The 15,381-nt window shown below is 37.1% G+C and overlaps 1 protein-coding gene across 7 annotated transcripts in view; it reads right to left on the reverse strand.

Annotated features, from left to right (window-relative positions):
- Positions 1–9,200: 9,200 nt before the first annotated feature.
- The window catches only part of LOC136856436 (disabled homolog 2-interacting protein-like), a 439,969-nt gene continuing 433,788 nt past the window's right edge, over positions 9,201–15,381 (reverse strand). For 4 of the 7 annotated variants that reach the window (XR_010858330.1, XR_010858328.1, XM_067134310.1 and 1 more), the window contains 2 exons: positions 10,918–11,076; positions 9,201–10,398 (listed from right to left, as the gene is read on the reverse strand). Coding sequence is in view for 3 of the 7 variants with exons in the window: in XM_067134310.1 (XP_066990411.1) it covers positions 10,305–10,398; positions 10,918–11,076 (253 nt within the window). In the remaining 4 variants the exon portion in view is untranslated. The remainder of the gene's footprint in view (positions 10,399–10,917; positions 11,077–15,381) is intronic. The other 3 variants (XR_010858331.1, XR_010858329.1, XM_067134311.1) reach the window with 1 other exon arrangement.

Here is a 15,381-nt window from a genome sequence, read left to right on the forward strand (position 1 = left end):
GACCCATGTATGTACGAAGGTAAAAATATGCAAACACAAAAAAAGGAAAGAAAAAAAAAGTGGAAACAGGCAAATCTTTGACACTGAACGATAATCTGAGAAACGGGTTCCAGCAATAAATATTTTAGACCACTGACCAGAGAAATATTTACAAAAACACACCTGACTGTTTTACAGTTCTCTTGCTCTCTCTTTCAAGAGCTGTTCAAGATTGAGACTTGAGGAACAAGCTTTAAGAATCAAGAGAAGGACAAAGAGATTTCTGATAAAGTAAGGGAAGGTGACAATTTAGGAAGGGTGTATAAAAGAGGGTGTTGATTTCGTGAATGATAAAGCAAAGATGGATGTACGGTCGTCTCTCTCTCTCTGCATATATACCATCCGATCAGATAGGAGTATAAACAATGACACAATTCGTACATATTCAAGAGAATCAAGCACTTTCTTTCCATCGAACTCCTATACTTCCATACATGTTAATATAGTAAATCAGCCTATAAAATTAAATACACCCTTTCCTACCATCTGAGTCTGGTCTGTACTCTATAGGTTATATCTCTGCCTTAGGTTATGGCCCAGTGGATGTAGCCACTACGGTCCCTCACACATTACTTGAAGGCCCTTGCACACGATGCTACATGCATTTTAAAGTGTTAGCCAAATGTGCTTGCCAATGTGCTTGAAGAGGTGTCACACACTCACACCAAATCTCTGGCCAACTGCAGTCTGTGCTGAGACCACATCTTACCATGTTTTTGTAAGAGATGAGGCATTTGCATTACCTCCTGATTTTCTGAAGCCTTGTGCCCCAAAGATGACCTAAACACAGATAGCAGGGTATTTAACTATGGACTGTCCAAAGCAAGGAGAGTGGTCGAAAATTTTTTGGCATTACGGCTTCAAGATTCAGAGTTTTCCATATGTCTGTAAATCTAAAATTGACAAGTATTGAGAAAGGCTTGTATGGGATGTGTTATGCTATGTAATTATTTACGTAAAACCCCCATCAGTGTATTCTAGAAAATGACATGACTGTTCCGGGTTCATCAACTAATTTTAATCCTTTGGCAATTTTGCAAAATGGTCAAAGATCTGGAAATTGCCCTAAAATTGCAAAAATAAGAAATAAATTAGAAGAATACTTCATCGATGAAGGTGCAATATCATTACAAAACAACTTCCTATACTCCCACTCATCTCACCTCATCGCCACTGAAGCCTGTTGTAGGACAATCCTGGCTTTGGTAAACTCTCGTAGCACATCCTGATAAAAAATAAACAGCAGGTCACTATAAAACCAAAGTCTTCTTCTTCCTCTACATCTTTTCCCACTTCTATGTGGGGTCGATGCTCTGACAGCTTTCCTAAACCTGGCTCGGTCAAACACATCGTCCTCTGAGAATCGTTTGTCTCTCAAATCTTTTTACAACGTCCATCCAACTTCACTTCGGTCTGGCTCTTTCTCTCCCACCAGGTACCTCCATCTGCATCACTCTCCTGCCTACAAGTCTCATCCCTTCTCACCACATGGCCATACCACTTCAGTCTTCTTTCCTGGGCCTTCTTTGGTAGTTCTACGACTTGAGTAGTTCCTCTTAATCTTGCATTTTTTATCCTTTCCACACATACACCTGAGCATTTTAATCTCTATAAAACCAAAGTATCGGTGTGCAAATATCATTAGCTTAATTCCCAGAATTCTTGGAGTTTTCATATATCTCAAATTCCCTTCGCAAAGAACTACTAAGCAAGCAGGCCGGTCTAGTTCTTTAACTCAGTCGTGGAGTTCGGATACGGCCTTAATTCTTAAATTTTTACTTGAATAATCGTTTGAATTTACTTTCCACACTGCTGTTTTCCCTGTATATAAGAATGAGGCAAAGGATAATTTCTTTCTTTGTTTTTTTAAAGTAATCTCACTCACTGTGTAAAGTAAGTCTAAGTTCTTTCCGCTTCGAATGCTGAACGATGAATGAGGTGTGAGTTGGAGGCTAGATATAGTTGGAGGGGCGTGCACACGGTCCTACAGGTTGGCCGAATCGTTGTATTGAATGTGTGGGCGGACCTTTAATCATAAAAGTAGTACTGGTACTACTATCGCTACTGTAATAATGACGTTTTGCACGAGTAATCTCCATTTGAATCGCCCAGTATAAAAATGGTTTATTTTCGAACGTCAGAAGATGGGAATTCACGATTCTGGAGCGCAAATGCGTGTAGATTTAGCTGGCCTTATGCCTGCACGGGCGTCAATAGAATACGCCTTCAACCCAAGTAATAAGAGGTATTTCGGCCACTTCCGTGAATACAGAACCCGGGTACAAAATTGTCATTCAGATTCGGAAAAGTCAGTTTTTCTATAAGTCACCAGGAGTAATCGAGCATTAATGTAATCGATGGTCAGTGATGCCTTCTTGTTACTTTTAAATGTAAGGTAGGCCTATAGATAGATCTCTGAAGGACCCACTCTTTAACAAACACTTCGTTTATGATGGTAAAAGTAATGATTCGTTCGCTGGACTCTACAACTGTATCCAAATTACATCTATTGGAGACTGTATGAACCAAAGCTGTAACAGTCTGAATTCACCATTCTTGTTAAAGAAATTAACGTTTATTACAACCGCTGTTAAAACAGGCTGGTTCCTAAGCGTTCACTCCACAAACACAGTTACGGGCACAATACACTATTCACAAGTGGTGAAAAGCTTTATTCTCTTGATTATTTTAATCGTCTTTAGTTTTAATTTACTTTATAGCATTTAAAAATTTATATTTTAATTATTTTCAGCAACACGAACACTAACCCCGAACATTTAAAGATGTTTTTAAAATAGATATTACAAAATATTTCCACTTTACGTTTAACACTCTCATCTTTCGTTACTTTTTACCTTTGATAGCCATCGCTTTCAAGGTTAACGAAATTCTTCATTTCTACTTTAGAGACACTTAAATCCCCTAACAGAAAACTGGGGGAATATATAAGGTCAGCCCTGAAAATTAAGAAAACCTTACATATCCCCCCAGTTTTCTGTTTGGGGATTTCATTGTCTCAAAGGTAATGTCGTGATCTGTTTTTTGTAAGGTTTTACACCTGAATAAATGTTCGGTGCTGTCCTCTCCTCCGCTCTGCAGATATCACAGACCTCGTCCTAGTATTTATCCTGGTAGCCTTCAAGTTCAATATGTTCAGCCTAGTTTTCGTCGTCATACGAGCGTCTTTTGTTTCCCGTTCCTTTATGTATTTATTTTCACCGCAGTTTTCTATGGACTTCAGCTTCTTTTTTTCTTTTCTCTCTTCTCTCGAGGTCTCTTCGATATCTTGCTTAATTCTTGTCTTTATTTCCTTTTCAATGCTTTTTTTTTTTTGGCATATTCTCTCATTCCATTTATCTCTGTGTTATGTTTAGTACATGTGGTTTCTTAATTGATCTTCTATTATTTCTTTAATTAATTTTTTATGTTTTTACTAATGGATCTCACGAATCCTTTGCTCAAAACGTTTTAAAATTAAAATTGACTTACTTATGTGCACTTTTAAATTCCTTTTAAGTTTGTTTGCTCGACCATATTAATAGATGATTTGCCAACAACTACGATTTTCTATGGAGAACAAATCTTGTACGTTCTTCCAGCCGAATATACCCAAACACTGACTAATACTATTTACGAGTATGAGAGAGAGAGAGAGAGAGAGAGAGAGAGAGAGAGAGAGAGAGAGAGAGAGAGAGAGAGAGGCCTTATGCCAGCACAGGCTCTTCCTCTAAAAAAACATTTTTTCCAACTGCGAATCACAAAATTCATCTATAATAGACAATGTTCATCCTAATTTCAAACAGACATTTCTTTGATTATCGTACTAATATACTGCATTTAATTTCATTATCCCCATTTATCGTACATAATTCTAGATTTTTTCATTGATATTAAATCATAACTTTCAAAAGCAGTTTAGAGCTAGACTTTCATTTCATGTCGTCAAATTTCCTATATAACATTTTAGAACGGAAAAGCAATTTTGTCTCATAAGCCACTACCGTCTCATATTACGATAAGTTGACTTTAATAATTTTAATTCCCTCTTAACAAACTGAAAAGGTTTCTCGACATTTCAGAATCTAATGGTTAATGGTTTTCAACGCGAATTAATACAGATTTTGACCAAGTTTCCTTTTATTTATTTTCGTATCTATTTCGTTGTTTTTCAACTCTTTTTCGTGCAATTTTAATGTTGGGGAATATGGATTTCCTCTGAAGAAATGTCTTTGTGGTTTAAATTTGTGCTTATAATTCGTACATTTAATGGTATTTTTTGATATCCAGTTCACTTCAGTTTGCCAATATCTTCTTAAGTAAAGAGTAATTTATGAAGGGATAGTGTCAGTAAAGTGTACTATGAGTTCTGTAAGTATACCACTATACTATTCTATGTGAATATTGTAAAATGCGTCAATGAATTAGTTTAATTATCTTTAAATTTTCTGTCAATGGAATTTGTGCTTAGTGAGAAATATCATCTTCATTTGACTAAAACTCATCACTGAGGGAGGTTCATTTACAGCACACTTGTCAGAAGGCTTTCAAGGTTTTCTCAAAGAGTTGGTATCTTGATGGAATGTTTTCGAATGTTCCCAGTATGAAATACTATTCTCCAGTGTGGTGTTTGGGTGCTGACTCTCATCTCATACTCTTGGAGTTTTGTCACCAGTCAAGTTTATTTTGCCATTTCTTATGTTGACTTGTGGCATAGACGTAAAGTGAGTTCATTATGGAAAGGAATGGAATATAGAGTTTAGGATAAAGGCAAGCACTGGGACCTATCAGGTCATTCAGTGCTGGAAAGGAAATTGAAAGTAGGTAGGTTTGAAAGGTGTAACAGGAGGAAAACCTCAAAGCAGTTGCACTATGAAATAATTGTTAGGAGAGGGTGGATAGCAAGATGGAAGAAAGATAATATGAATGGAGGTACAGTAAAAGGCTCTCCTCCTTGACTAAGAGCCCTTTATACCCTTCCTTCTACTTGGACATAGCTTTCAACTAGTGGAGAAACAACTCTGTTGTATCTATCTTGTCACTGTGCTTCACAATTGCTTCTGTTGTCGACAAAGAATGATGAACCAGCGATGGACAACTATAGATTTTGTAAAAGAGGTGTAACCAGTGGTCTGGTAACAAAAACAAGGGCAGGGCAGCCATGGGTCGATTGTACCCTTTGCTTGCTCTTCGTTCCTCCATCTTGAGTTTTACGCCAGTGGCTTTGTCCTAGATTAAGTCACTTCTAACCTTGGCAGCTGTAGCTTCCTTTTTAGAGCTGAGGTTCATCCAGCTGGAAAATCTTGCACACTTAATCTAGAACCCTTTGAAAAGGAATCCTCATCTTGTTGAGTTTGAATCCTGATCCTCCTCATTCAAATGCTCAATAGCACAAACCTTCGAAAAGTAAAATGTGTACTCTCAGCAGGGCTGAATGTTCTTTCAACATGGTCGACATCTTAGATGCAGCAGGGGTTCTTAATGTGGTGGGACAAAGGTCAAGAGATTTCTTCCTCGAGTTGTAGGGAGCCAGGAAATGTCCGATGACATCAATTGTTTCTTACTCTTCCCACTAGCAGTAGCTGAAGTTGCTGGCGAGATGTCACTGGAGGAAAATGAGGAGGGAGAAGTGAAGCATTCACAACTCTTCTTGCTTGAGGAACAAGACCAGACCTTCAGATGAAAGGTTGTTGACAGTCTTGTCCTGGCAAGTGTCCTGTGGTGAAGGCAAACCAATTCCGCTAATGGGTCTATGTCCCTCATTGAGTTCTGAGGTCAACTGTTACTGCCCAGTCTTGTGACATATCTCAGGGACTCAAAAGGCACCAGGCCCATATTTAAGCAAAGGAACCTGGAGGACTTTTTGAACTACAGATCAGTGATGGAAGTGACTGGAAGAAGAAAACCTGAGAGTGATGCCAATCATGATTGCAGTGTCTACAGTACAGTACAGTACTCATGAATGGTACTTTTCCTACTTGTTGAAGGTACCTCTGATATGGAAGAGTAAGGTGAGGTACCTCGATACTTGAGGAACACCCAGAGGGATTGAGGGTTGACCTCAACTTGGCTGGCGACGGGCATCGAGAAGTTGGGTTAGGGAAGACATGGAAACTAGGACCAAGAGTGGGATATTTTCAAGCTACAGAAGTAACATGGATTCAGGCACATGTACCAGTCACAGTTGGTGTAACTTTAAACAACAGTGTAGCTAGGGACTGCTGAAGTCACTGTTTCAAAAAAAAGAGTCAATGCAGGTGGATGCATGACAAGAGATCATCCCATCTATCACTGGCCTCAGCTGTGTCATTGTTAGGTCAATTACAGACAAGTCAAGTCCCTTTCACCCTACAGGGATTTAGTCAGAGCAGGAGTTGCCAAGGTGGGGAAATCAGCAGGTAACGGAGCAGCCAGGTTGGCCAAAGGGCAAGGCTGACGTGGAACAGGCATGAATGGTGGCAGGCAAGACAAATAAGGTGCAAACATTAGTGGCAGCAGACAGGGGTGGGCTGACTAACAGAGCAGCAAGCCAGGTGTAGAGACTGGGTTGAGACATACCTATGGCACATGCATCAGAGGCTTCCTTCTTCTGATAGACTAAAGCCTAGTAAACTGAAACACATTTGGGAAATGAATAAGACATGCACAGTATATGATTAATGAAGATATGATTGCAAAACCATTCACATGATGAAGAAGGGTTTGTTGTCAATTGTGAAGGGAAGCAGAGACGTGTACTGGCACCTACCTTGCCTAATTTTTATTTGTCCTACTTTTATATTATATATTTCAAGGTAGTGAGGAAAAAGTCTTGCATTTTAGAGTGGATGAGAAACTGAGACAAGAAATAATTAACTTTACCTTTACAGATTATTTTTCTGTTGAAGTACGATACTAATCCTTACAAAGGCTGCTTTGCAAATTATCAGGCACTTGAATATCTTTGGCCTCGCCATTAGTTCTACAAAAACACTTACTCATCAAAGAACAGATCAGAAAAGACTCTGTTGGATGGGCTAAAGATTAGTTGACCATATAATTTTGATTAAGTATTGTATGGAGAAATACAAAATTGAAAGGAAAATGTCTGAAAACCCCTTTTTAACTCCCAACACTTTTGTGAAGTGTAATTTACATCAATGCAAAATAAATGACAGAGAAGAAACTACAAAGAACTGAGGTTTATGGGGACAGAGAGGTTCAGAAAGGTGAGGAGAAGAGATGTGTTTTAGATGGCATAACCTGAGTAGTTATGCTCAGTGAAGCAATTCATTCATTCACAAGTTGTCTTCACAGCTCGCTCCTGCTATGACAGTACCTCAAGTTGCATGAAACAGTTTTTCAGCAACTGTATCCGACTTTTTTTAAATTTTTAAGCCAATAAGGTTTAATGTGTATCAAATATTATGCTTGAAAAATTTGCATCTTGGCATCTTCTCTCATTTTGAAGTAGAATTTCATAATAATATTATTAATGAAGAATAAATATAACTAATAATTCCATTATTATTATTATTATTATTAGGTAGTTAAACCAGACAAAAGTTTAAATTTTTAAGTCTCATGAGGCTGGATTAATAAGTCTGATTTAGCAGTTACTTCTTCCTGATGAACACCTTAATATTCTTTGGAAGCTTCAATTTCAAGTCAGTGGCCCCTTTGCAGGGCTTGTTCCATATGAACAGGTTTCATCTCCTGAATATACTACTACTACTACTACTACTAATAACAAAATTCAGATTTCATCTAAAAAAGTGACAGTTTCAAAATTTAACTGTTGACTCAACAGAAAATTATGCAATTCTGCTAAACTTCCCTGGATTTATTGCTGTCTTGAAACTTCTTAATAGTGGGTTATGTGGGCTATTCCTCAAACAAATGTGGGTAAAATAGGTGACCAGTTATCAGACAAGATAAAATTAGTTTGATCCTTTTGGGTTTGTCATTATCAGATTAAAGACGACGTTTTGAGAAACATTAAATGGTTACCACAGGTTTATACATTTCCTTAAATGCCAACATAAGTAAGTATTCAACATACTCCAAGACTGATAGCATGTACCATGAGAAAGGTGACAACACAAGAGCATCCACATGAGCCATGGCTATGTTGTTAGAGGTTGGGGGGAAGTAACACAACACATTGTGGTGTTCTTCAAAGAGGAACATGACTTTTTCAATCGAGCTCCATAAGATTTTCCTTTTAACTTCTCATACGATTTCTTCATGGATTACCTAAAGTCTTCACTGCTTTTAGAAAGTGAAAAGCACACTGCAAAAGGATTACTCTAGTTGGAAAAACCTATCTTGTTAGAAACAGGGATGAAGAAAAAACGTTGGAAGGAGGGGAGTGGGTAACTCATATTTGTATTTGGGAGTACTGTACAGTACATGTAATGGATGTTGGTAAGATGAAAGCAGAATGACATAAGACATGAAGCAAGGAAGGCCACAAGGTGTCCCCTAAAGGTTTAGAATTGAGTACTGATGAGTGGGCAAAATGCACCTTACTTATCTTCCTATACTCATTAATAAACAAGTTGTAGCACCATTTCAATAAACAGTGCAATTAATCTAGGCTAAGCAGTAAAAGCCTTCAGGAGAACATGGAAGGCAGAGGCAGACGTGTATTTTAAGAAATTACATGATAAAATGGGAACAAGCAACTCAAAAGCAAGTACAACTCACTCCAAGATATTCAGTCACTGAAAAAACACCAGACACTAATGTAAATGATCAAGACATTGCAACAAAAGATGTAAAACTAAAATACATCATCAGAATACTGTAGACATATTTGTGTAAGGAAATTTACCTTAGTTATTATGTGCAACGTCTCAGCTTTCGTGGGCTGTAAATTAGATCGAAGGTGAAAGGCACTAAGGTAGACCACAGAAAAAAAAAGTGATGTTTCACAGCTACCACGGTCAAATCCCTTCAATATGGCTATGAGAAGTAGGTAACAATACCATTAGAGATTTGATCAACTACCAGCTCCGACAAAAGGATTTGAAGCTTTCACACAAAGTGCAAACGATTATTTTTCACGTCTCTTTTATAAAGCAGTTGCAGTTTAGAAAGATTTTGTAAAACAATAGCTCACAGCTGTGAAACAGAAGCACTGTCACTTTCTAAAAAGGAATCTTCACTAATAAATCCACACGTACAAGTAACTTGGAAATTTATTTTGACTTATCCAGTACATGTTTAGTACAAATGTTACTATCCACATTTTAATGTGAATACAAAGAAATGTACATATTACCTTTGGCTTTTTTTCATAGACATGGAGTACTTTACAAGCACCAAAATAACTGATACATTGATCAGTATCTACTTTAGTCTTTTGTATACATGTGCCAGGAATAGAAAAAAATGAGCACTACCAGTATTTACAACTAAGTAAATATACACAGAGTTAAGAAAATCACGTGAAATACCATATAAATGTAAGTCTGTCTAATCTAATCTTTGGTGTTGGCAGTTTATACCTAACAGCAATACTATACAAAAATTCATCTCTGTACAAAGTTCCATCATATTATCAAACAACCCGACAGTTACGTACAACCATGTACAGTGAACAGAAAGTGTTACTTAAATCAACTATGTATAGACCATATAAATGTCTTACCGATATAAGTATACTGTGCTAGGGACACACGGTTACTATGTACTGCACTGCACTTTATTTTTTTATTTCTAGCTTCCGTATTCACTGCTCCGGAATTTTAATTCCCCTAATCGACCGTAACCTTGTTCGCCTATGTTCTAAAATTTAAAATTACTAACCAGGCATATATGTACTGTAGATGTTAAAATTAAAGATTAAATAAACATTGGTTTCACATAGACAAGGGTTACAGAACTGACTGCAATTCCAACAGTACCTTGCAATTGATATACTGAATATACTCAAGTTGAACATACAAAGGTCAGCTTCTGCTTGGAAAAAAAAAAAAAGACAAAATTCTGTACAACCAGACTAGAAAATATATTCATATACAGGAATGTCAAATCGTGAGCCAAAAATGTCTTCTAGTTGTGATCGACGCGCAGTTGCAGAGAGTGACCAACTCGACTAGGACGTGCACACAGAACACTTGAGGTAATTTAAATACAGGCTTGAAAGACAAACCCAGCTGAGACCGAGGACTACAAAGGAGTGGAGTTAAATGCCCAAACTGAATAATACAGAGAAATATCCACACAGAAATTGACATGTCAACTTAACACTAATACAACGGGTGAGAAATATGCAGTGGAAGTTAACACGAGGAGCTCTTGTAGTCAGAGGTGTCAGAGGCATTGCAAGAGTCGCCATTTATGTCGTCTGGGATGTCTCCTTTCATCTCCTCTGACCTGAAAGAACGAGAGAACGTAAGAAAACTTCAATGAACAACTACTTACAAATTCACTGACGATTCTTAAAAAACAACCATTAATAAACTTTTGACATTTTTATCATCTAGTTCTTAAAATATTTCAGCACAAGTACAGTTTATCTTTGATTACAGAAAATCATGCAGTGTTTCAAGTTTGAATTTAAATATAACATGCTTTCCACAATACAGCAATTACTTTAGAACACTGCATCTAGTTACTTTATGCAACTGGTGGTCATCGTTAATCATGATTCTTTACGCTTCTATATTAGGCCAACAAGCTATGGAAGTGCTATTTTAAATATTTTAGTTTAGACACGGAATATCAATAAACCCGTAAGAAGGTATCCACTCAACAAAATACCACATTCAAATGACAGTCCCCAACAGTAATTCAGTCTACACTCAACAGTCAGGAACATGCACCTTTTTCTTCAAACTATATTCCTGCTGTCATCACTAACTTAGCAATTCAGCGCTTGAAAAAAATACTTACCGGGAGCCCAGAGTGGCAATGGTTTTGATTAATTTACTATTGGCACAATCTAAAGCAGCTATCTTTTTGGCTTGGGCATCTATACGGGCATCTTTATCTTGCATCTCCTTCCACATGATTTCTTGTTCGTGGCGAAATTCCTGTTCCATAGTCATCAGTCTGAAAGTACAGTGTCAAGAGAGAAGACTTAAAATCCATCCCACAACCAACCGTTGCTTCAGTTGGTAGGACTGACTCGTCAGGGATACACCTAACCAGCTTTGCTTGCATGACAGACACTAAGCTTTGTTCCTTGGTGGACTTACCATCAGGCACTTCTCATATCCTATTAGCATAAGTGGCACAGAGCCTCTTTTCTCCAAAACGTTTCATCGTGGGCTACCTTTCTGCAGACAGAGTGCACGGTAATCATGGCAATTTAAAAAGAAAAGCCTTAATAAGTAGAAAAGATGTAAATTTACTATTTTAAAAGGCTCGGAAATGTTTCCACTTACAATTAAACACCACCATAATATGTGGGACTGGCTTCATTGGTATTTCAGTTCCTTGCATAGTGAAAAAACTGGTACTGGACCACGAAGTAAGTCATACACAGATAGGCATGTGCTCTCTCTCTCTCTCTCTCTCTCTCTCTCTCTCTCATCCATCAGAGTCCCCATGACACTGTGCTGTTTGACACACAACATAAGTAAAGCCTCATAAGTGGGGGTAAGCACCTAGATCCAGAATTCTAATCTGCAGACCAAAGTCCCCAACAAAAACATACCACAAATCCAAAAAAACTGCAGAGCCACCAGGCAAGAAACCCACGTCACGATCATGAAAGCTAAGTGAGGTGATACCAGTAAAGGCCTTAAGAAATTGGTAAGATCAATATTCTACACAACCGCGTCCCAAAGACGATGTAGTATTCACAAAGGCATTCGTCAGTGCCCAAAAGAACATGCTTGAAACATCTGACGCTGGAGTCACTAACACTGGAAGTCATCTACAGGAAAGCACCAGAGCAATTATATGCTATCCCTAGCATTCTTTGTATATCAGTCATTTCATATACTTGTGTAACTGCATCTATGACTTTACCAAATATACAGTATTTGTAGTGAGAGGTGTCACATAATGTATTTTCATCATGTACAGCCATCGGCTGGATTCCAAACTATCTTCGAAAGTTATTTTTCATAACGATACAACACAAAACCAGCAACTAACACCAAAGAGAGCTTCAACTATACAACCAATATTTTGTAAAGATAAAATAAAACAAACACTTTGAGAAAAATTAAAGCAAAACTTGATATATATACTGAATGATGTCATTCTAATTTTCTTCTGATTCACATTACAGAGAATCAAATACAACACACATTATACTTTAAGTTGTGACTTACTATAGTTTTAGAGAAAATGTTTCTGTGGACTTGAAAAGATTGCCTACATGACTATACTTTGTGACTTTACAATTCCCTTGGAAATCTCAGTGTCATGTCTAAACAAAATATGAATTCTGATTTGAAATTTCTACTTTCTACGGTATTGGATAAGAAATAAACCTCATTTCTCTTGCACTGGCTTAGTCACCTCAATAGAAAAAAATAAATACCATACACTAAATGTTGAATGAACAGACTTGACTAGATATGCTAAGGCATTTCTTCCATACCACATAAAGTATCTTAAAGAGAAAATTTTTAAAATTAACTCGGTAAACAATTCTGAGCTCATACAATGATGTCTCCTTGTTAGCTGGAGATTTCCTTGAACATGACTAGGGCGCTTGGCCACCTGAATTACAAACTCTACAAGAGTGATATACATTTTGTGCTCTATAAAATATTACAAAAGGGGATAACATAATGAAACATTAAGTTTTCTAAGCAATCCTACACTTTCAGACTTTGTAGGCTCTTCCTATCCATGTATTTCAGTTGAATGATCATACTGAGTGGGAAGTGGGAGAGGATGGTGGGATGACCAGACAGAAATGGCAAACGGTATATTTGTGGTGAGATTTTGAGCCTATGCATCCCCTGGCACGTCCCAGGAACTGGGTGACTGATTATCCCTGTACTAAGAAGTGCTTTTCTTTATATATTTCTGTATAGCATTGTAGATGCTTGGAAAGAAGACTATTACCCGAGTTTAAGTAGCATGATAGGCTGGAGTAGGCCTGAGGAAACCTGTAGTAATATCACATTCATCAGCAGGAACCACAGTAATTAGTCAAATTCCTTCTGTATGCAACAGACTTAATAAAACTGACAGGATTACCCTTGCAGCATCCATCATTCATCATCCACCTTAATGAGGCAAATTATCACATCTTGGGCACAAATTTCTTTCCCAAAGGGTACAAAGACCTATCACTATATAAACACACAATACTAACACTGGGAAGGAATCAATAACCTTTCTTACATAGCCTAACTGACAATGAATGATATAAAATGTCGTATGACTGGGGTGACAAAGGCAGATTCATGTCAATCAAAGCATATACGAGATAGATTAGCTATTTCAAATACATGGCCTATATTCTCTTGTAGGAAAATGAGACCTAATACTAAAAGACAACTGAATCAAATGAGCTTCTTAAAGTCAAGTAAGGCTTGAGAACCCTGTCAGTAATTGGATCAAGTGAGAAAAGACCCACTCAAATCATCAGCTTTTGGTTAATGTGAATTATGGGTCTCTAATAGCATAAAATACTTCTATTTATAAACAGAAATATTATTATTGGTTATCACACAGTAGTTTAACTAGACTACTGAATCAAATTCCTACTTAGAGAGGGCTGACTTGAATTATTTGTCCCTAAGAAAAGGGCAAAACATTTGAGGGAAAATATTTAGAAGGGCCTGGGGGGGAGAAGGATGTTAAGAAAGGTGGATGAAATTCAAATGAATAAAGAAATGTAGCCAGGGATTGGAGGGGTGCTGATACTATCAAATACATTACCTATGAAGAATTATTTACAAAATACAATATACTACTACAGTGTATTAGTAATTACAGTAACTATAGAAAATTGTGTACAAAATAGGCTGTACTGTAAACACACACTCTTCTCACAAACTATAAGTGTTCCTGGGAGTCAACAGATAAATACAATACATCGTATGATTTTCTGAATCGCCAAAAAAGTTTGCCAAAAACTATGCTGTATCTACGATACTAAAATTTACATGGTTTTAGTATGGATCCAAACATATTTGCATGAATGTTTTCGAATTTTTACCTATAATTCTTTCGTTTCAAAACCTTTTATAGTTTGAGGAATTTTTCGGTTATAAATCTAGCCTTGAACAAGAAGCGTTTGGAGAGTTTAATCTTATGACGAAGTTTAATTTCCTACTCGGGAGCTCGAAGATCTTAGTGCTGATTAGAGAAGGAATGAACTGAAGCAGCTATATAGGTTTCCAGTAATCCAAATTATGCACACAGTACTAAGTATCCTCTTACAAGGATAAGATACACACCTGGGACATAATTAGACTTTCCAGTTCAAGTTAAGCAACTGGAAAAACTACTATTTCAAGGTATTTTTTCATGTACTGCAATCAACTACAGTTTTACATCCAGTTAATTACATGATTCACACATTACCACATGACTTTTATGCCTGATGTCATCTTCTGACAGTCATTACGGGTAAGATTTCTATACATAAACTTCTGACCCACAAAGGTGTTTATGAACTAAATGTATTGGATTAGTTTTATGCATTACATATACTCTTTATCAAAGAAATATTAAACGTACGTCTGTTTATCTGCCACATATCATTATGGTGGATACAGTACTCATTGTACTCAATACAGCGATACTTAACTCCGGCGGAGGTGGCTGAAATCAGGGAGCTTTGTCTGAGGTATGGGGGTTACTGTTAACTGAACACAATGACATGATGCGTGCCCACACAAAACAAATCATTGGCTCTGACAGTTTTATTACTTCAGTCAGCACTGCGGGACTTGCACACCGTGTAAACCAAGGTATGAGAATTTACAAAACCTAAATTTTATAAATTCTTATACTGTGCACAAAAGAACTGCCATGTTTGAAACATACATTTAATGTGAGAAAGAAACGACACAAAAGCAAATGTTTGCACACAGTGAAAACCTTTTGACACCCATTTCTGATATTTAAATTTATACTGGTGTTTGTCAGACCAAAAGGGAATTGCCATTACAATTAAACAACATGATTAAGAAAAACAAACTGAACAAGACTATGTTATGGTGATATTCATTCTGTACTTAAGAATTTCACTTCCACAACAGTACGGGTTTTTCGTACAGCAAAATCTATTATCTTGGGACGTGATAATACAATACACTAATTCCAGTATGGGTAGTCAAAGGTAAACAATAAATCACACCAATTCCTGATTTAGCAACAATTCAAATGATCTATCACTTGTTTTTTAATTGTAATCTTTATGCTGTACATGGAGACATC

The sequence above is a fragment of the Macrobrachium rosenbergii genome, chromosome 35 (genome assembly GCF_040412425.1).
Source record: "Macrobrachium rosenbergii isolate ZJJX-2024 chromosome 35, ASM4041242v1, whole genome shotgun sequence".
Lineage (NCBI taxonomy): Eukaryota > Metazoa > Arthropoda > Malacostraca > Decapoda > Palaemonidae > Macrobrachium > Macrobrachium rosenbergii.